General features: G+C 52.4%; 1 protein-coding gene across 1 annotated transcript in view; it reads left to right on the forward strand.

The window, feature by feature from the left end:
* GALNT9 (polypeptide N-acetylgalactosaminyltransferase 9) overlaps positions 1-20055 on the forward strand; it is a 120105-nt gene that overhangs the window by 34286 nt on the left and 65764 nt on the right. The window contains exon 3 of the mRNA XM_020905686.2: positions 17873-18039. Coding sequence (XP_020761345.1) covers positions 17873-18039 — 167 coding nt within the window. The remainder of the gene's footprint in view (positions 1-17872; positions 18040-20055) is intronic.

Consider the following 20055-nt stretch of genomic DNA (forward strand, 5'->3'; position numbering starts at 1 on the left):
ACTCCTTGCTGTGGCTCCAGCCACAGCTGGGAACCTAGAACAAGCAAAACACTTTCAGCCACACCTTTCCAGCAGAGAACGGAGTTTAGGCCTAGGCTAGGCTGAGCAGCCGTGTAGTCATAGTTGATACTCTGGGTCCTGAGTTGGTGACAGGCAGTGCCTTGGCCTCTGAAGCAGTCTTTCAGGAAAGGCAGATGTGGGGTGGGAGTGTGTCTACTTTTAGCTCCTGTCTTTGTTTACCCCTCTTCCTGCTATGGCCTCTGAGACAGGACACTGGTTTGTAAAGTGGTCCCAGAAGCTCTTTCCAGATGGCTCAGTGGTAAAGAGTCTGCCTGCCAATGACGGAAATGCAGGAGACATGAGTTTTATCTCTGGGTCAGGAAGATCCCCTGGAGAAGGAAATGACAATCCACTCCAGTATTCTTGCCTGGGAAATCCCATGGACAGAGGAGCCTAGCAGGCAACATTCCACCAGTTTGCAGAGTCTGATGACTTAGCAACTGAGCACAAAAACACACCCAGAATCCCTGGGAGGGAATGGGAAGGCTGACATGGAAGGGCTGGACCCTGAGAGAGTGCATCATTGTTGTGGGTTCAGGTGGACGGTGGCAGATCCACTGGGGATGGGGGCAGCTATGGAGTTGGCCTCGGGGTTACCCCAGCCCAGGGAGGACTGGGGAGCAGTTCTCACAGTCTCCTCATTCATCCAAACTTGAGGGCTTGCTGCAGGGGCAGTGAGGTGAGATGCCCAGAGACCAGTTTCTGGGGTGCGTGGAGCAGGGCTGGTGTGAGCACACAGCTGCAACAAGGAGTGCTGGGGCCTAGGACGTGGTAACTAGCCTGTCTGCCCCATTCTGATTCCATGTACTCGCCCCACCCTGTCCCTTAGATGTGCTGGTGTGTTTCCTGGACGGCTTGGAGCCACAGGGTGGGAGGTTAGGCGCCCTTGTGACTCCATCCCTAAGAAATTACCCTTCTGTCCCGGTTACAGTCAGAGAGCCTAGAGCAGGCAGCTGCCACCTGCTCCACCACGCGCTGCAGGTGACGGTGCTATTTTATTTTCATCACATTTATTTTCATGGTTACCACTGAAATAGCACAAGTAGTGCCTCTCTCTATTTGCAGGGATGACATAAAGGTTCTCTTTTGAATAAAAAGTGCATTTAGGTGTAAAAAGACCAATTTGGAGAAACATCCTAAGTAAGTAATAAGGCAGGGGGTGCCGAGATTGACGGCAGACAGGCATGGACCTGAACGAATCAGGTTTGGGAAGCGCCAGTCTGTGCTCTGAGGGTGCGTGAGCGCGCGCATGTGCACGCGCAAGAACGTGTGTGAGTGCTCATGTGTTCCAGTGTGCGTCGATTTCTGAAAGCCACCCCCCCCCCCACGCCCTTCAATTGTGTCCTGACTTTTGGAGAATGACCCCAGTTATTCAGTCAGCAGAGTCAGCACAGCTGCTGGAATTTAGCACCATTCTTGGCTCTGAGCCCCTGGGCAGCCACGGTGCCATTCGGAGGACCCCCAAGGCCAGCTTCAATGACTCGCTAAAGGACTCGCAGGGCTCCGCAGAGCTGTTACACATGTGGTGCAGCTTGTTGTCACTGGAGGACAACAGGGAGGAGTCCCAGATGCCCCTCAGAGCCCTGGGGACTCGCGGGGACAGTGCCAGATTCTCCCCGCAGCGAGGTGTTAGCGCGCGGCGACGTATTGCCACCAGGGGCGCCCTTGAGCCTTGGTGTCTGGATTTTTACTGGCTGACCTCAGTCTCCAAGCTCCTGCAGAGGTCAAGCTGAGGCCCCGCAGGAACTTGCTTGCAGCGAAGATTCCCCTGTGAGGCTCCAGGCCTCTCATCAGTCAGGATGTCCCAAGGGCTCAGAGGTCACCTCCCAGGAGGTACAGGGCGTGGACAAGCCAGACTCCCTCCTGTGACCTCTCCCCGTGCACGTGGTCCTAGTGGGGACCCCTCATCTGACTTGGCTCAGAGCCATGCTCCACCTCCCTGCGTCACATGGCATATCGGGTCACAGGACCCCGTCCCTGTGACTCCAGGGGACTTGCAGCCATTGACGTGGGTCAGAGATAGTAGGAGAGTGTTCCTTCTCCTGGGCATCTCTTCCTTTAAATCATAGCATTCGTTGTCACGACTGAAGAAAGCCCTTTCTTTTTTTTTTTTTCATATGACATTACATTTTTTCTTTTTTTTTTTCTTTTTTCCCATCCCGGTCCCCCCTCCCACCTCCCTCTCCACCCCATCCCTCTGGGTCCTCCCAGTGCACCAGGCCTGAGCACTTGTCTCATGCATCCAACCTGGGCTGGTGATCTGTTTCACCCTAGATATACATGTAAGAAAGCCCTTTCTTACCCTGTTTCCCAGTTACCACATCCTTCCTGTGGTTCTGTGGAACCTTCTAGAACCCTTCCATGCTGCCTTCCACGATGCCAATAGGCATCGGGCTTGTGTCCAGTCACAAAGAAGTTACAGTGGTACTGAAGCCTCTGTGATCCCCGATTCCCCCAGGGCCTGCTTTCCAAGGGGTCCCATCCCTCAGGGCTCAGGGTGACTGGACCTCTGGCGTTCCAGACCCCCCAGCCCTGGGCCAAGGGCAGGGGTCTCCCAATGATCTTGCCACCTCTCCAAACACCAGAGCAGGGGCAGTTATAGAACAGATGAGAATCTGCCTGTAACAGACTTGTCCTTTGCCTCCTCCAAATCCACTTCTCTTTCTTTCAATGTGGGGCTCAATGTGGGGACCAATGGAAACGTCCCACTCCTGCTGGAGTTGGTCACATGACCCAGGGCTAAGCCAATCAAGAGCTTCTGGTCAACCGGCCACAGTGATTGGATCAGGAAGATCACACGGTCTAGACCAGTTGAGAGTGAGTCTTGGCCATGAGGGAGAAGTCAAGCTTCTCCCGACAAAGTAAAACTGCAAGTTTAGGAGCCTGAGGAGCTACACCATATTATCAACAGGAAGGAAGAGCTTGAGCTCCCAGGGCTCACCTGCGAAACCCAAGAAAAAAATCCAGTGCAGGGCATGGCAGAGCTGGGAGGTGGGGAGGAACTGGGTTCTAGAGTCATACTATGAGCACCTGGATCCAGCTGTCCCTGAATCCACTTGCAATAAATTACAAAAAAAAAAAAAAAAAATCCTCTAGACTCTGCAGTAAATTAAAATATGCACACATTCATTGTTGTTCTTTTAGTTACTAAGTCAAGTCCAAGTTTTTGCAACCCCAGGCTCCTCTGTCCCTGGGATTTCCCAGGCAATAATACCGGAGTGGGTTGCCATTTCCCTCTCGAGGGTGGTCTTCCTGGCTCAGAGGTCGAATCCACATCTCTTGCTTGGCAGTTGGATTCTTTACACCTACACGTGTATATTTAAATTTTTTGCTTAAGCAAATTTGCATTGGCCTTTCTGCTTTTTAAGCGGAAAGTGCTCCCCCTGATGTGTGTGGTGTGTCACTGCACACCCTCCTGTCCTCAGAAGCACCTCCCGGGTCTTGCTGGGCCTGGGATTTGCTCGAGCAGCAGGAGCAATTCTGACTTTCCCTTTGAGGATTCAGACCCGCCCTCCCCTCACAGAGCAGGCAGGCCACCTGTGAGGAACCTCAGTCTGCCAAAATAAAAACTGACAGAGCGATCAATCCCAGTTGTCATTCTCACATTACAAAAGAAGACATCAGGGCGAACTTTGAAAGAGCTGACATTTACAATCCACCTTAATTGATAGAAGCCTGATTTACAGAAACTCTGATCTGCAGGGGCAGAGCTCTCTGCCTCCCTGAATTAGAGAATGTGGATTTTATTTGGTTACCTGTTTGTTTATATACCAATTCTTCTCCCAAAAAAGAAATGAGAAGTTTTGGCCCCAAGCACCCCTATCCCCCTGGGCAGTGTGGCTGGGAAACTAGAAATAAAAAGAGGCCTCCCCATGCCCCTCCCTCATGTCCCTCCCATACCCTTCCCCCTAACCCCTCCTGCCCCGTACACTCTACCCTGAGCCTCTCTGGAGCTTATTGCTTCCAGTCACTCAGCCCAGAGCTTCCCTCTATGTTCAATAGACTGAATCTAGGGGATTATTCAAGGCATTGTGAGAGCATTGCATAAAACATGAGCGCCAGTTTGCTGAGTTGGTAAGACTTAAAACCCAATTTAAAATGACTTAAGGGGGGAAAAAAAGTAATTTATTGGCTCAAGCACTGAACGGTAGGCTTTCAGGTGTGGCTTGATCTAGGGGATGCTGCTGTTAGCCATCAGCTCTGCCTGCCTTCAGGTCAGCCCCAGGATCATTCAGGATCCTGGAAGGAAACTGATGGCATCCTCAGGTGGGATGTAGGCAGAATCTAGGAAACCTACGAGGCGTGTTGAGGCATCAGAGAGGACAGCAATAAGTGCTTAATAAAATGCAGTATCCTTGTGCCTTATGTTCTGCAGTGGGGTGGGGGAGTGTCAGAAAATCTTTTCTGAAAAAGGCCACGTGTTAAAAATAAACCCCTCATTGTTTACTCTCACAATGATACCACACTCACAATTCTGGTATCAGATGTGTAAGTTTTCCCCACACTGACCAATTCTGACACCAGCTGCTTGTCCTACAGTTCAACTCTGTTCTGACACCATCTGCTTGGAGTCAGCGTTAGACCCCACAGGTGAAACTCAGATGTCAATCTCAAATCTAGGCTGCCCCTGGCACTTCTGACCCCTCCTTGGCATCAGACACTTGCTAGAACTGCTCACAGAACTCAGGGAAATGCCTGTGTTTACTGGCCTCTTATATAATAAAAATATGATAAAGGTAAGGGACAGCCAGTTGGGGAGTGCCCAGGGGCATCTGGGAGGGTCACAGGAGATTCTCCTGGAGGAGTACCCACCCTCCCGGCTTCCCAGGCGCTTGTCATAAAGAACCTGCCTGCCAATGCAGGTAGATGTAGGAGATGCAGGTTTGATCCCTGGGTCTGCAAGATTCCCTGGAGGAGGGCATGACAATCCACTACAGTATTCTTGCCTGGAGAAGCCCATGGACAGAGAAGTCTGGCAGGCTACAGTCCATGGGGTCACAAACAGTCAGACACGACTGAAGCAACTTAGCATGCAACCTCTTGGCACGGGTTATTTGGGAACCCAGAAACTCTGAATCACCTACTTTAGAGACTTTTATAAATGCTTCTTCATATAGGCATGGTCCATTTTTAGCTTCACTTTCAGCCCCTTCCTCCCTGGAGGGTGGAGATGGGGGTGAGTGTTCTAACTTCTAATCATGGTTTGGTCCTTCTGGTGACCAGACCCCAAGCAGGACTCACCCAGAATCACCTCATTAGAACAAAACTTCTTCCCTAAACCCAGGAGCTTTCAAGGCACTCAGGAGCTCAGTGTAGGCACTCTGACTTCGCCCATCACCCTGGAGGTTCCAAGGGTGTTGCCCTGTGTCAGGAAATGGGGGCAGAGGCCAGTATGTATTTCTTGTAATTTCGTGAGGCAGACAGTAAACGTTTCAGGCTTTTGGGCAGGGTTGAGAGCAGCCACAGTTGATATGTAAGTGAACGGGGTTGGCTGTGGCCCCACATAACTATTTACACCATCAGGAAGCAGCCTGTGCCTGGTGAGTTTTCCCCATCTTACCTTCCTCACATCACCCTGTTGACAAATCACATTTTTCAAAGGTGGATTCAAAACCCTCCTCTGGAGCCCTGCCCTGCCCCCATCAGGAGGTGGAGAGAGTGTCCCCCCACTTGCAATCAAGTGGGCTTGTATGGCTGGTCATCCCACTGAGGAGGACAGAGGGGAGGCAGTAGGGCTTTGGGGGTCCCCACCCAGCCAGGCATGTCCCCTGGCCCACGAGCTGCCATGTTGTAAGGAAACCCCAGCATGTTCTGTCAGAGTATCCACCTGGCCAGGCTCTGAGAGCCAGGCTCTGAGACACACCAACCAGCGTGGCTGCCCCAGACGCCATCCAACAGCCCAGCCCGCAGTACCTGACCTGATATCACCAGCCGAGGCTTCTAAGGGCCACGACAGGGAGTCAGAGGACGATGTGATGCGCTAAGGATGCCTGGCACCCGAGGGAGGAGGTCTGAGCCTGGCCCTACGGCAGGCTGACACGGGGCTTGCGAGGCTGACAGTGGCAGCTGCCATGTCATGACCATGCCTAGTGCTTTCGAGGCCCTAGGCAAACATCCATGGAGGATTAAATGAGCAAATGCACAAATGCAAGCTCAGCCTATGCCCATTGGAAACTTTCAGAGTTTGGTTTCCTGAGCAACCTTTAGCTCCCGGAGCCCATCCATCCAATCAGAAACTGCCCTGCTGACTGGTTCTGGCAGGTGTAGTCCTCAGAATCACACATGAAGGTAGAAGCTTGTGCACGTGTGCACTGGGCCTGCACACGCGTGTGTTCGTGTGCTAATCCCAGATGGCAACCCTTTCCACTCTCAAACCAAAGTTCTCTCTACCTTTCTCCATTAGGTACACTATCGATTTCCCTTTGTCTGGAGGTAGATAGGTTTTCCAATTAAGCAGCAGCTTTAATTATGCCACAAAGCACATAGCATAGATCTTGATTATTAAGACTGGGCCTTGGATAATGGAAGGAAGACTGGCAAACCCAAATTAAACAGCATCATAAAAATGAATGGGCTCATCTGAGACCCCATCGTGCCCCCCGTTAGGTGCTGGCGAAGACTTAGTGCCTGTTAATCGTCTCCGCTGCGCACGGCTTGGCTGTCAAGTGTAATAAGTGCAGATTTAGTGGATGGTGACTGCGAGGCACTGGAGGCAGGCCCCGCATGCCGATCCGACTCCACACAGTGGCTCAGACACTGCTGCTGGCGGGCTGAAGGTCTGCGAGTAGGGGCGTGTCCCAGACTGATGGGATGGGATGGAAAGTGTGGGGTTGTCATGGAAACGTGCCGGTTTCTTTCCTCCTCGGGTGGAACGGCTGCAGCAGTTGACCCTCTTCCCCTCCCACCAGCTCCCAGAGCCCCCGGAGCCTCCTCTGTGCTCAGGGAAAGAGTTGTCTAGGGAGGGCAGGGACCCGTCAGGTCAGCCTGCTTCTTAGCATGGGATGGTCGCTACTGGGAACAGATCCCCACCTGCTTGCTCTCCTGCAGACTGGGCTCTTCCTTGGAGCCGTCTGGTCCTCTGGCAGTGGGTCCAAGGCTTCATTAGCTTCAGGAGACGGAGAAGGAGGGGCCGCCTGCCCCGCGGCTCCATCTCAGCTGGGAATGTGCTGGATGGGGGAGCAGGGCCCAATGTGGGAGTGGATGAACAAACACCTGGGGTCCTGTTTCTCCCTTCCCTTCCACTGTCCTCCGCATGGGCTCACCAAGCATCCTCAGAGGCCCTGCCGGGGCTGCTGGAGCAACAGAATGAAGACATCGGTGCTGAGCTGGACTCCTGCATGTGAAGGGTCATCAGCCTCTGGCCCAGCCAACCCAGAGATTGTCTGAGGGAGGGCCTGGAGGGCCTGGAGGTCATAGGCCCTGAAGATCACGCACTTGGGCCCTGATGGACCTTGCTGTCTAGGTACAGGCACACTAGGAGGCCCAGGGCTCCTCTGTAGCATTGCACCCAGGGATTTGCAGCCTGGCCACTCACTTTCCTGGGTGTGGGCAGGCCTCAGGGCACCTGGATAGTGACCATGCCCTTCATCCTACAATCCCAGGTGTGACTATCCCACTGGGCCCCTTATGAAGGGGATTTGGGAGGGGTCTTTCTGTGCACGGCCCAATGTTCTGTTTCTGACTGGCTTTTGCTCTGAGCTCTGAGGGTGGTGTGTGTGTGCTCAGATCTCCTCCAATATGTAGTGTCAAGATTCTCATGCCTCGCAGCCCGTGTGTCTCTCCGAGGGTGCATGCAAATCAGCCTGAACCTGCTTGCTGTGTGCAAGTGGGGGCTGCCCTTAGCTCCATGCACAGGTGCCTTCAATAAATGTGAGCCATTTGGCTTCCCTCAAATCTGCCTGCCAATGCAGGGGACACAGGTTTGATCCCTGGTCCGGGAAGATCCCACATGCCTCAGAGCAGCTAAGTCCTTGTGCCACAGCTACTGAGCTGGTGCTTTAAAGCCCGAGAGCCAAACCAAGAGAGGCCACAACCTTGAGAAGCCTGGGCACCGCAACTAGAGATTAACCCCCACTTGACACAGCTAGAGAAAGCCCTCCATCAACAACAAAGACCCAGTACAGCCAAAAATCATTAAAAATAAATAGAATGTGAGCCGTTAACATCTCCACACTGTGTGGCCATGTGCAAGGTGTACATGCATGAGAATGCACGCACGGGCATGTGTAATACATGTGTGTACATCTATGTTGTATGTTTGTGTATTTGCATAGTGTTTAACCTGTGTGCAAGTGAAAGCAAAAGTTACTCAGTTGTGTCTGACTCTCTGTGTGGGCTTCCCTGGTAGCTCAGCTGGTAAAGAATCCGACTGCCATTCAGGAGACCCCGGTTTGATTCCTGGGTCGGGAAGATCCGCTGGAAAAGGGATAGGCTACCCACTTCAGTATTCTTGGGCTTCCCTGGTGGCTCAGCTGATAAAGAATCCGCCTGCAATGTGGGAGACCTGGGTTCAATCCCTAGGTTGGGAAGATTCCCTGGAGAATACCCACTCCAGTATTCTGGCCTGGAGAATTCCATGGACATGGGGTCACAAAGAGTTGGACACGACTGAGCGACTTTCACTTCACTATTACTTGTGTGCATGTGTGCTTATACACCTGTGCAGTGTACGCACACAAGTGTGTGTTTGTGCACATACATATTGTTTCTGGGAGGTCTTGCAGCCAACTCCTTGGACAGAACGATGGACTCAGTCTTGGAAAGACAGAACCCCCAAGCAGGAGGCTCTGGTGCTTCTCGTCCCGCTGTCTCCAGTTCCTACCTTCCCAAGCAGCCTAATCTGTGCTGGTTTTCTGTGGGGGCTGCTTGCCTCTATGCCCATCAGAATTCTGTCTTGGGCATTGTTGTGGCCCGAGCTAGTTGGGGATTCCAGGCTCACCTTGATGTCCCCGAGAGGGCAGGAGAGTGTTGACCTAGCAGACAGATGCCGCTGTCTTGGTGAAGGCTTCCTAGAACTACCTCCTGGCAGCTGTTCCCTGAAACATCAGTCTCAGCTTCCCCGGCCTGCGCTCAGCTCAGACCCGTCTTCTCCGCCCGGAGATGGATGTGTGTCCTGTTGTCACCAGGCGAGGCTTGCTGTCCTCCTGGGAGGCCGCCGCCACTTCATCCCCTCTCCATCCTGCATTTATCTCTCCAGCGGCACAAAGGGCGTCCCCATAAATTTCCATTAGTGTCTCTGCCATGGCCCCGCTTCCCGTGAGGCCAGCCGGGACACCGCCTGCTGCGCATTCCAGCCACGACCTCGGAAGTGGCTTCGAGAGCTCGTAACCGCCTACTGCTCTCTGGGTCTATAAATCCTCTGCCAAACGGCTTGGTGGTTGAGGATGTCTGACTTCTCTGGCTCCAGGTGGGGCACGCAAAGCCTGAGTCAGAGCCTCTTGGGGGCTGCCCACAGCCCAGCCCCTCCTGTAGCTGTGATCTGGCGGGGCGTGGGGGCGGGCGTGAAGCCCGCCAGCCTGAGGGAAGCCTCCACTGTGTACCCAGCACCGTGCAGGACACCATATGTCCAAGAGAAGGACGGAACTCCCAGGCTTTGGGGAGCATACCTGTTGCGGTTACAGCTGCCGCTCAGTCAGCTATGTTAAACCACATTTTAATGGACTCAGAGGCAAGGGGTCAGACCGGGTGAAGGGGAAATTGACCCGCCGAGCGGTGCCTTCTGGGACTGCTCTGGGAAGGAGTGATGTTGGCGGGGAAGCTCAACGACGGGTCTGGAATCACCTGGGGGTGCCATCATATACACGCCTGCCAGCAGATGTATAGTCCACCGAGCACCCACACATGGCCCCTTGGCATGGCCTGCGCCTCCTTACAGCCTGGCAGCCAGGGCAGAGCCCGGTTCCCTCTGTGGTACCCTTGGCCACAGAACAGAGTCCCAGCACACGGGACCTTGCTGCTCTTCATGGCTCAGCTCAGAAGCCACGTGGCATCCCCTCCCCGTGTTCTGTTGGCGAGAGGCTGCTGGGCCCCTGAGGTCCGAGGGGAGGGAGGCAAAGTGCCAGGAGGGTTGGGAGCTGATGTTGCAGCATCTTTGGAAAGCATAATCTGCCAGAACACCCATCTCAGACTGTCATGGGGTGACATTTGGGGGTACAGGGGCTAGATGACATTTCAAGGTAGAAGTGGGATTCCCCCTAAAAAGAATGGATGTTCCATGTCAGAAAGAATGCTTTCAGATGAAAAACCCAGCAACTCAGGAGTGGCTGCAACTATAATGGGATTCCTAATCTCAGATAACAAGAAGTCCACAGGCTTGAGGGGGCACAGAGCTGTGCATTGGTGACTCAGTGACATCACCAGGGACCTGTACCCTTTCCAGCTTTCTGCTCTGTCCCACTCAGTGCATTGGGCTTATGCTCCTCATGGTCACAACATGGCTGCTGCAGCTCTCAGCATCACATCTTCATAGGTCAGATTTCCAAAGGGCTAGAATAAATACGTTCCTACATCTTGTCACTCTTTAAGAACAGAGGAAGATTTCCCAGGGCCCCCAGCAGGCTTCCCCTCATGTGCCCTAGGTTGTTGTGTGTCTCACCTGTGAACCAATAAAGGCAAGGATGCTTTCCTGCTCCTTCTCAGAGCCCCTGCAGAGTTTGGTTTGTTCAGTCTCTGCTTCACAGGATGATGGGGACACCCGAGTCTTGGAGACAGGAGTTTGCCGAGAATTTAATTGAGGGGGTTGGCGGTTGTCTCTCCCCTCCTCTTGAGTCAACCAAGGTTCCAAGCTGGGACTGTCTGTGTCCCAGACAAGGACAGGGTTAGGATGAAGCAGCTGGTGTCATCTCCACCAACAATATGATAAAAGCCCCTAGCTCACCTGGACAGGGACATCCTGAGATGGAATGTGAGCGCTGAACCCACCAGCTCCCCTGTCTTCCCCTCTCTGCATTGTCAGGGACTCCAAGATGCTGCAGCCAGGCAGACCCCTCCTGAGGGGCATCCTTGATTTCAGACAAGTGCGTCCCTGCATCACACACATTTTAGGACCTGTGCTGGATCAGGACTCCTTCCATCACAAGTGACAGAAAATCCATCTCAAACTGTCTCAGTCTGGAAAAAGAGAGAAAAAGGGAGAGACAGGGAGGGGATATATGATTCCTGCAACTACAAAGTCTGGAGGAAGTGCTGGCCTCATGTCAAGTTGGATTTGAGGTTCAGCTGATGTCATCTGGACCTGGCATCTCACCGTCTCTCTGCTCTGCTCTTGCCTCATGGCTTCATCCTGACCACTGGAAGCAAAATGAATGCACCTGCTCCAGCCTCACATCTTATCTCCACAAGGCCTCAGACAAACTTTCTGTGACTCTGTGTGTCTATTCCTGAGCTTATTGGTGAACTGCCTGGTTCAGACCTAGTCACATCCCTCACTGCATCCAGGGCCTGGGACTTGGAATGTGATGATGGGAAGTGGACTTCATGTGTTACTGGGGAAGAGGAAGGGGCTGAGCTGGACCACAGCAAATGTCCTAAGCCTGAGACAGGATGGACAGGACTCTGGCTGGCGTTCAGTTTTCAGGGGGAGGAAGGGACCTCGAGAGGGTTGCACTCCAACAAGTGTCAATCACCAGGTACACTGGGATGCATGGCGAGAGCCTGATGATGCTAGAATGGTTGCCAAATTCAAGCCCTCCAAGGTCAGACCTCAGATCCTGGACCAGGGCTCCTCACTGGGTAATGTCACCTCAGGGCACATTTAGAGACACCTGGAGTCACTCTGGATTGTCTCTACCTGGGCGTGGGCCAGGGATGCTGCTAAACACTATCGCGCACAGGACAGCCCCCACAACAGAGAATTACCGAATTATCCTGCCCCAAAAGTCCAGAGGGCTGAGACTGGGAAAACCTGGTCTGGATGGATTACACATGGCTAAGCAGGGACTGAAGAGTCCCCCAAATAAGGCAAATACCCCCAATGGGGGTACACAATTCCTCTGTCAAGGGCTCATGGATATGTGTGGCATGTGTGAGTGTGGGCATGTGTGTGCCCATGTGGGGTATACATGCACACGTATCCTCAAATTCAGCTTGAGCCTCACTCACGTTTAGACTTCTGATGTTTCTTCCATACAGAATTATCCAGAGGTTTGTCCACATGTGTCATAGCTTTAAATGTGCATCTAACACCCCACCTTTGAGTCCACCAGGAGCTATGAGGATATGTGTTGAAGCCTTTGGAGCGTCTGCAGTTCTAGGTGCTGGCGAGGCAGTGACCAGACAAATAGGAAGCCCTGCCTGGGGCCCCCAGCCCGGGAGGCAGAGCAGAGGAGCAGTCAGTGATGTGGCCACATGGGGGAGATATGTGCCAGGCAGGGAGGGCGTGCAAAGGCCCTGAGGCAGGAGCAGACTCTCATGTTCCTGGAAGAACTTGGGGTCACAAGGGGCCATCAGGTGAGCAAGAGGAAAAATACGGAGGTCAGGTCAGAGGGGGCCCAGCTCACATCCTAGAGATCATGCCTTCCTTAGTGGGTGGTGAGCACATGCAGGAAGAGGGTCGCAGGAGAGGTAGGGGAGACCAACGTCAAGGCCAAGGCTTTGCCAGAGCAGCTGGGGCTGGAAAGGGACGGGTTCATTGCGAAGGGAGGGTAGTAGCAGGAGGGAGGGGGTCAGGGAGACAGGATCTCTTTCTCTCCTGACCTGTGACTGTCTAGGGAAGGGTGGAGACACCCCACTGCCAGTTTGAACATAAAAACGTTATGTTGATGTAACATTCAATGTCAAGTTGAAATCATTATAGTGTATCACCCGGTCTTCCCTCAGTTTTACAGTAAGCCAAGAGCGTGTGGGTGTGCCCTGCGTGTCCCTCCCCCTCCGGAGGCCCCGGATAGGGATGATGGAGGTCCTTCTCCCTCTTTGCCCATGTGCCCCCACTTTGTCCCCTGCATCTGCCCCACTCCTGGGCCCATTCTGGGTCACTGTGATTACAAGCTTTCAGAGCTGCCCTCTTGCTGAACTCTTGATTTTTTCCAAACTCCGTCAACTTGGTTTATTTTCTGTCTGACAGAAATAGGGCTTTTAATTACAGAGAAGAGCCCTTCGGTTCTACTTAGACTTATTCCAGGACTGCCGCATGGTCAGTTTTGTTTCCACCATCACATCCAGCCCCTCCCTGGCTCCGGTGCGGGGCAGAGCGGCCGCCGAGCCCTGAAACTGAGAGCTGATTCAGGCACAGAAAGAGATGAGGAAACACAGGGCCACTGCTGGGAGGAGAAGCGGGCACATCGTGGGACAGGCTGGCCAGGCAGCCAGTGGAGCTTGTGCTGGTACAAAGTGAGGACCAGAGGAGCTCGGCCTAAGGTCAAGTTCACGTACGCTACGGGCTGGGTACCTGGGATCAGAGGCTATAAAGAAAAGCATAGAGGAGGAGGCTACACTTTGGACGGTAACATTCCTGATCTCCAGTGGGGTGTTAGCATGGTTTTCTTACTGCCTCATTGACATCTTACCTACTTGTATGTGATAAACAAACCCTTCTATCGGCTCAATATTTATGTTTTTGATTTTTTTTTGTGGCCGCTGCAAAACTTGTGGAATCTTGGTTCCCCGATCAGGCGTTGAATGTGGGCCCTCAGCAGTGAAAGCGAAGGGTCCTAACCACCGAACTACCAGGGAACACTCTCTGCTCAATATTTAACACAAACAATTTTATTTTCCAACTGAGAAGGGGATTATATGCTAAGGAAAACAGATTATTTTTATGCAAATTTGTGCTGGAGAAAAATGAACCACCTCTATTGCATGATTTCTAACTTAAACAACAATTTGTAAGCTGCAAATGTTTGCAAAGAGTGTGATTTGTTAAGTGTAGACAAACAGTAAAGTGAGACAGCTCATCGCCCAGTGGGAAACATGCTCTACACACTCCCAGCCCATGGAGCTGCCTGGTCCTTGCCTGGCTGGGTCCTACTTATGTTTTGGGTTTTGCTGTGGGCTGAGTTGTGTGTTCCCCCCAAATCCATATGTTAAAGTCCTAACCCCAGGACCTCAGGATGTGACTGTATATGGAGACGGGGCCTATAAATGGGTGATTGAGATAAAGTGAGGCTGCAAAGTGGGGCTAATCCCACAGGACTGGTGTCCTTATGAGAGGAGATCTGGACACAGACATACAGGTGCAACTCTGTGGGGATGCAGAGAGGAGATGGCTATATACATGTCAAGGAGCGAGACCTCAGAGAGAACCAGCCCTGGGACACCTCGGCCTTGGACTTCCAGCCTCTGGACCTGGGACTATAAATATCTGGATGTATGTTTCTGGGGCCCAAACGGACTGACTGTTCTGGGACCCCCACACCTCCTCCGCTGCCTCGTCCAAAGACACCTCCCTGTGACCACTCTTCACCCCGTCACCCCACTATTCTTTGCAGCCAAAACCTTTGTCTCCGTGCTCGCCCCCCTCACCCCCGTGCCCTCACAAGTGGAAGCTGTGGGGCGGGCACTTCATCCCTCCTGGCCAGTACGGCCTCCAGCCCCAGGAAGGAGTCTCATGTGAGGTGTGTCTCTAGGTGACGGCTGCAGACGCTGGTGGCTTCTCCACAGGCAATGCCAGGTGGCTCGTGCTGGTTGAAATCTCTTTTAGAACAGAAGTTTGTGGTCCAGTGGCCAAGCCGGAGAGCTCCCCAGCCTCCTAACCTGGTCATGGAGGGAGAGGAAAGGGGACGAGAGCTCCCACGTCCCCCAGGCTCTGCCAGCTTCCTCCACACCCTGAGCACAGTGGAGGTTCCTGCTGTGCTGAGGTCATTGTGCATTGAGATGGGGGCAGGGGAGCCCATGAGTGTCAGGACTTGGCCATGCATGGCCCATTTACTTGTTCTTTCTTCCCTTTGTCAACAAATGCTCATAAGCCCTACTCTGTGACCAACTCTGGGGACTTGGGGTATGGCAGTGAAGGAGCCTGCTCTTGGGGGGCTTGCAATGGGGGCAAGAGACCCTAAAGAAGCCACGTGAGGACACCCGAGGACTGTGGGCTGGGAAGAAGACGCAGGACTGACAGTGCCCAGGCCTTTGGGATGGGGAGGCAGTGGGGGTTGCTGCAGCCCCTACCCCACAGGCCCCCAAGAACCCCTCCTCCAAACCTGTCCTTCCTGTCTGCAATTGCAGCCGCAGTCACTCTCAAGATAAATTTCCCTTCTCAAGGTGTCTTTTTTTTTCTCCTGTTTTACACATTTTGCAAGTTCATGAAAACCGTACATTCCAACTGTCTTCCTCTACAGAAAAATGGAGTGAAGTCTTCTTGTCAGAAGGCATTTTCCTGAGTGATGAACTCTCGCTGCAGCCCCGCAGTCCGTACCAGTGCGGCAGTGACGCAGGGCTCTCCTTGGTCAGAGTCAGGAGGGCGCTCCAACCCCAGCTGGGAGCAGGCAGGGAGGGAGGGCCGCCCTCAAGGCTCACTCCCCGCTGGCTGGGGGCAGCCAGCACCACCTCTGAGGGCAGCACTCACTACAGGAGCGGGGAGTTAACCGCCAGGATCCTCACATTTCTGTTGGGGCTGCTGAGGGAGCTGCAGGGCCGAGATGCACAGAGCAAGTGCCGTGCGCTGGGGACCCTCAGCTGTTGCTATCATCCTGACTGGTTGTCATCATGACTGATTATCCATTAGTATAAGTTATTATCACAATTGGTTATCATCAGTGTCAGTTATCCTCATTACTATTTATCACCATGATCAGTTATTCTCGTGATTGATTATTATAGTTATCGGTTATCATCGTGGTTGGTTACCCCCTGTATTGGTCATCTTTCTCAAACAGCTTTACCTCGTCCTCACCCTTAGCCCCCAACAACTAAAATGACTCCCCATTTTTATTTGTATTAATATTTATTTTTATTTGTTGACTGCATAGGGTCTTAGTTGCAGCAGGTAGGATCTAGTGCCTTGACCAGGGATCAAACCCAGGAGCCCTGTATTGGGAGTGTAGAGTCTTAGCCACTGGACCACCAGGGAAGTCCCCCCCACACCACCATCTTTAAATAAAGCTCTTTCTCCAGTTGTGGCATAGGCATGACTGATCATGGGCTAAATGTGTCCTCAAAAGATGTCCAAATCTACCTGCCAGGACCTCAGAATGTTTCTGATTAGAAAATGGGGTTGTTGAAGGTGTAATTAGTTAAGATGAGGTCATACTGGAGCAGTGTGACCTCTAACCTAATGACCGGTTAGCTGATGAGAATAAGGCACATGGATGGATGCGGAGCAGGCTGTGATGGGAGTGGGTCGCTCCCAGTGTGGGCCCCGTGGGACTGCTCAGGTCACAGGCCCACAGACCCAGCCCAGCCTGTGAAATTCCTGCTTCATAAAAATCTAAAGTTCTCTGTTTTGCAAATACGTGACCACTTTCTGTAAATGTCCTATGAGCCTAAGGAAAAAAAAAATTTTCCCTGAAGGAATTAGGGGCTTCCTTATGTAAATTCCTCCATGGTCTTACTTTTTCAGTCTGCCCAGTCTGAAGGTGATGTACACTTATGGTTTCATCAAACTCTCCTTACTTTTCCAGTAATTTTTCCTTTTATACCCAGCTTCCGGTTCATTTTGGGATAATGGTTTATAATTATTCTGTCTCCTTCTTAAAGAGCCTTCTCCAGCCTATGTGATATCTGTGCTGAATGTCTGGCTTAGGGAGGCAGTATTTGTCTGGCATCTCTTTTTCACTTGTTTATATTTCCAATCTTTTTTAAAAAACCACTCTATTTTAATTGTGTTTATTATAAACCATAAACTGCAGAGCTGTGTGTAAATGAATATGTGAGTAACTGTGTGCATGTGTGTGCATTAGTGTGTATGTATCTAACTTCATTGAACAGCCTCTGCTATTTTAAAGAGGGAATTAGTTTATTTACATTTATTGCAGCAGCAAACATACCTGAATTCCTTCTGTTTTACTTTATAATCTACTTTAATTTTTGTTCCTTTTCCCCCCACTTCTGTATTTTTGATAATTCCCCATGTCCCCTTGTGAATTTATTCCAGTGTATTATTACATTACCAGGCACTCACCAGCCTCATCCCACACTTAATTATGGAATATTTTGCTTTTCCTGCTCCCTTCATTTCCCCTCCCATATCCCTACCTCCAAGATAAGACATTTGGAGAAGATAGTTTATCATTCTATTTTATCTTGATGCTGAAGATAGGTGGAGGCCATGACCAGGCTGTCCCATACAGACACCTCTCCTAGTTCAACAGCCCTCATCTGACACTTGCCTACTTGTCATCACTTTTACTCAGACCCCACTTCAGAGGACAGTGTCTGTTGAGCATAGGACCTTCCCAGTAGATGCCCTCTGGCTAGCAGCTGCCAACACCATGACCACCTGGGGCACAGATAGAGCTGGTCACGGGGGAGGGGCTGATGTGGGTTCCAGGCTGGGGCTCTCCTGGACCCTCCACTGGACTGCACCATGAGATGATCACCTCCCCTTTACTTCTCTTTCATGCCCCCCAAGGGGGTCACAAAAATGTTCCATGTGATCTCAGTGGGACGTTAATCGCTTACAGGCGCAATTTCCCTGTCTTTCTGCAAGGAGACAGCAGAGTCCAGGGTCAGAGTGTGGAAGTCAGGGTTTCTGAGATGACCATCATCACCCTGTTTCTTTCACTGTGCTCATTCCTTTTCTAACCGTGGCATCCCTATTGCTCTTCCATCGGTAGCAGGATTTAGAAGTGGTCCCAGTGGGCCTCCTAGAGGGGCTCCAGGCTCCCACCTCCCTGTCCTGTCCTGACACTGACCTCTGCCCCTCATGCCATCTCTCCTGCAGGTGCAGACAGATGACCTACTCGGACGACCTGCCCCAGATCTCTGTGGTGTTCATCTTTGTTAATGAAGCCCTCTCGGTCATCCTGCGCTCTGTCCACAGTGTGGTCAACCACACACCCTCCCAGCTCCTCAAGGAGGTGATCCTGGTGGACGACAACAGTGATAATGGTGAGTGGGGCCAGCTCAGCACCCCAGCGAGGGAAGCATGTTGGAGCTGTGGAGCCCAGAATCCTGAATTCAGGGTATGGACAGGGCCACGTTTCTTCCAGAGGCTCCAGGAGAGGGTCCCTTCTGACTTTCCCAGCTTCTGCCAGCTGCTGGCATCCTTGGTGTCCTGGGCTTGTGGCCACATCCCTCCCGTCTTTGCCTCCATCTTCACAAGGCCTCTTCTGGTATGTTTGAGGCCTCTCCTCTTCTTTTAAGGACCTTTGTCCTTGAGTTTAGGGCCCATCCTAACCCAGAAGGTTTTCATCTCAAGACCCTAACTGTTTACATCCACAAAACCCCTATTTCCAATTGAGGTCACATTCTGAGGTTCTGGGTGGGCCTGAGTTTGGGGGGGTGGCTATTCAACCCCTACAGCCATCATCCAGAAAGGCCCCCCGTGTGTTGAGTCTCCCTATGCTAATCACACCTTCACTGCTTGTTCGTGAACAAAACTCCAGTGGGAGGCTTGCTGATGGGGAAGGGGCTGGTGCTCACAGCTGGAGTATGGTCCCCAGGGTTCTCTTATCATGGCCCCATGTCAGCCTCCATCCAGCCCAGGCATTAATCCACACCCACCAGGCACATGGGGCTCCAAGCCCCCAACAAGGGTCTGGAGGTTCCTGGCCTGTCCTCATCTGTTCCTCTGCAGAAGCAGAGAGGAGCATGGACCCCATTACGGGCGGCTCCCACACTGAGGTCCCGGCGCAGAGCTGTGACTTCTGAGTCTCTCCATCATTGCAGTCTCTCCTTCTTACATCGGGAGTCAGGGGGAGGGTGGAGGAGCGTGGGGAGAGGCCTCCCAGAGCCCTCCTGGCCTGAAGGAGCTCCAACCTCGCCTGTGATCTGTGTCTACACCAGGAGAGCCCCGCCAGACACTGTCAAGGGAGCGAGAATGGGGCCTGGAGAGGGCAGGACGGGACACGGGGACACGGCTCCGGGACCCACTGGCTATGCAGCTGGAGCCCCCGTGGGGCCAGGCTGCCCTCCCGGGAGTATCCACTAGAGCCTGGTGATGGGCATGTGGGGGGAAGGCCTCCAGGTGGTGGAGGTCTTCTGCAAGAAGTCCCCATAGCCAAGGCGTGAGAGTATTGACAAAGGCCCAGGAGCAAGGATCTGGTTCAAACCCTCTCAGCTCCTCCTGCTCAGCCCTGAGCCCACTCCCAAGCCCTCTGCTCCTCTCTGCACCCTGAGAGCAGCCAAGGGTGTCCATACACTGCTCCTTTCCCATGCCTGTAACATCCTCCTCTCTTCCCCGCCGGCTCCCCATCCTGTCACAGCCCACGTGTCACCTTCACAGGCCACCCCTGTCCCTGCCCCGCTGACCCAGAGAAGCCCCCGCCCCACTCGGACGCCCACTCCCTTTCCCGTTTTTCTTTTTCATTTTGGCTAATGTTTGCTATGATTATGACCTATTTTGTTGCTTGTACTTTTAGCCCTCGGGAGCTTCCTCACAAAGACTCCTGGGCCCTTATCTGTTTTTTCAAAGGTTTATTGAGTTGAAATTCTCACAACGTAAAATTAACCATTTGCAAAATAATTGTAGAGTTCAAGGGTATCAAGGATGTTCACATCATTGTACAGCCATCACCACCAGAACCTTTTCATCTTCCCCAAATGAAACTCTGTCCCCATTAAACACTAACTCCCCACGCCTCTTCCATCCTGCCTTTTGTCCCTGTGGACATGTCTGCTCCAGGGACCTCATATAAGTGGAATCGCACAGCACTTGCCTTTTGGGAACTGGATTATTTCACTGAGCATCATGTTCTCAAGTTTATCTACCTTGTAACATGTGTCAGAATTTCCTTTCTAAAGCCAGACCGTATTCCATTGTGTGAATGCACCACACTTTGTTTATCCATCCATCTGCCTGTCGACTGCATTCCTATAGTTGAGTAATTCAGCCCCATTTCCTCTTATTCTCATAACACGTGTTTCTGTCTGGATCAATCTGGCTTGATTGCTCATGGTCTCTCC

The sequence above is a fragment of the Odocoileus virginianus genome, chromosome 12, assembly GCF_023699985.2.
Source record: "Odocoileus virginianus isolate 20LAN1187 ecotype Illinois chromosome 12, Ovbor_1.2, whole genome shotgun sequence".
Classification (NCBI taxonomy): Eukaryota; Metazoa; Chordata; class Mammalia; order Artiodactyla; family Cervidae; genus Odocoileus; species Odocoileus virginianus.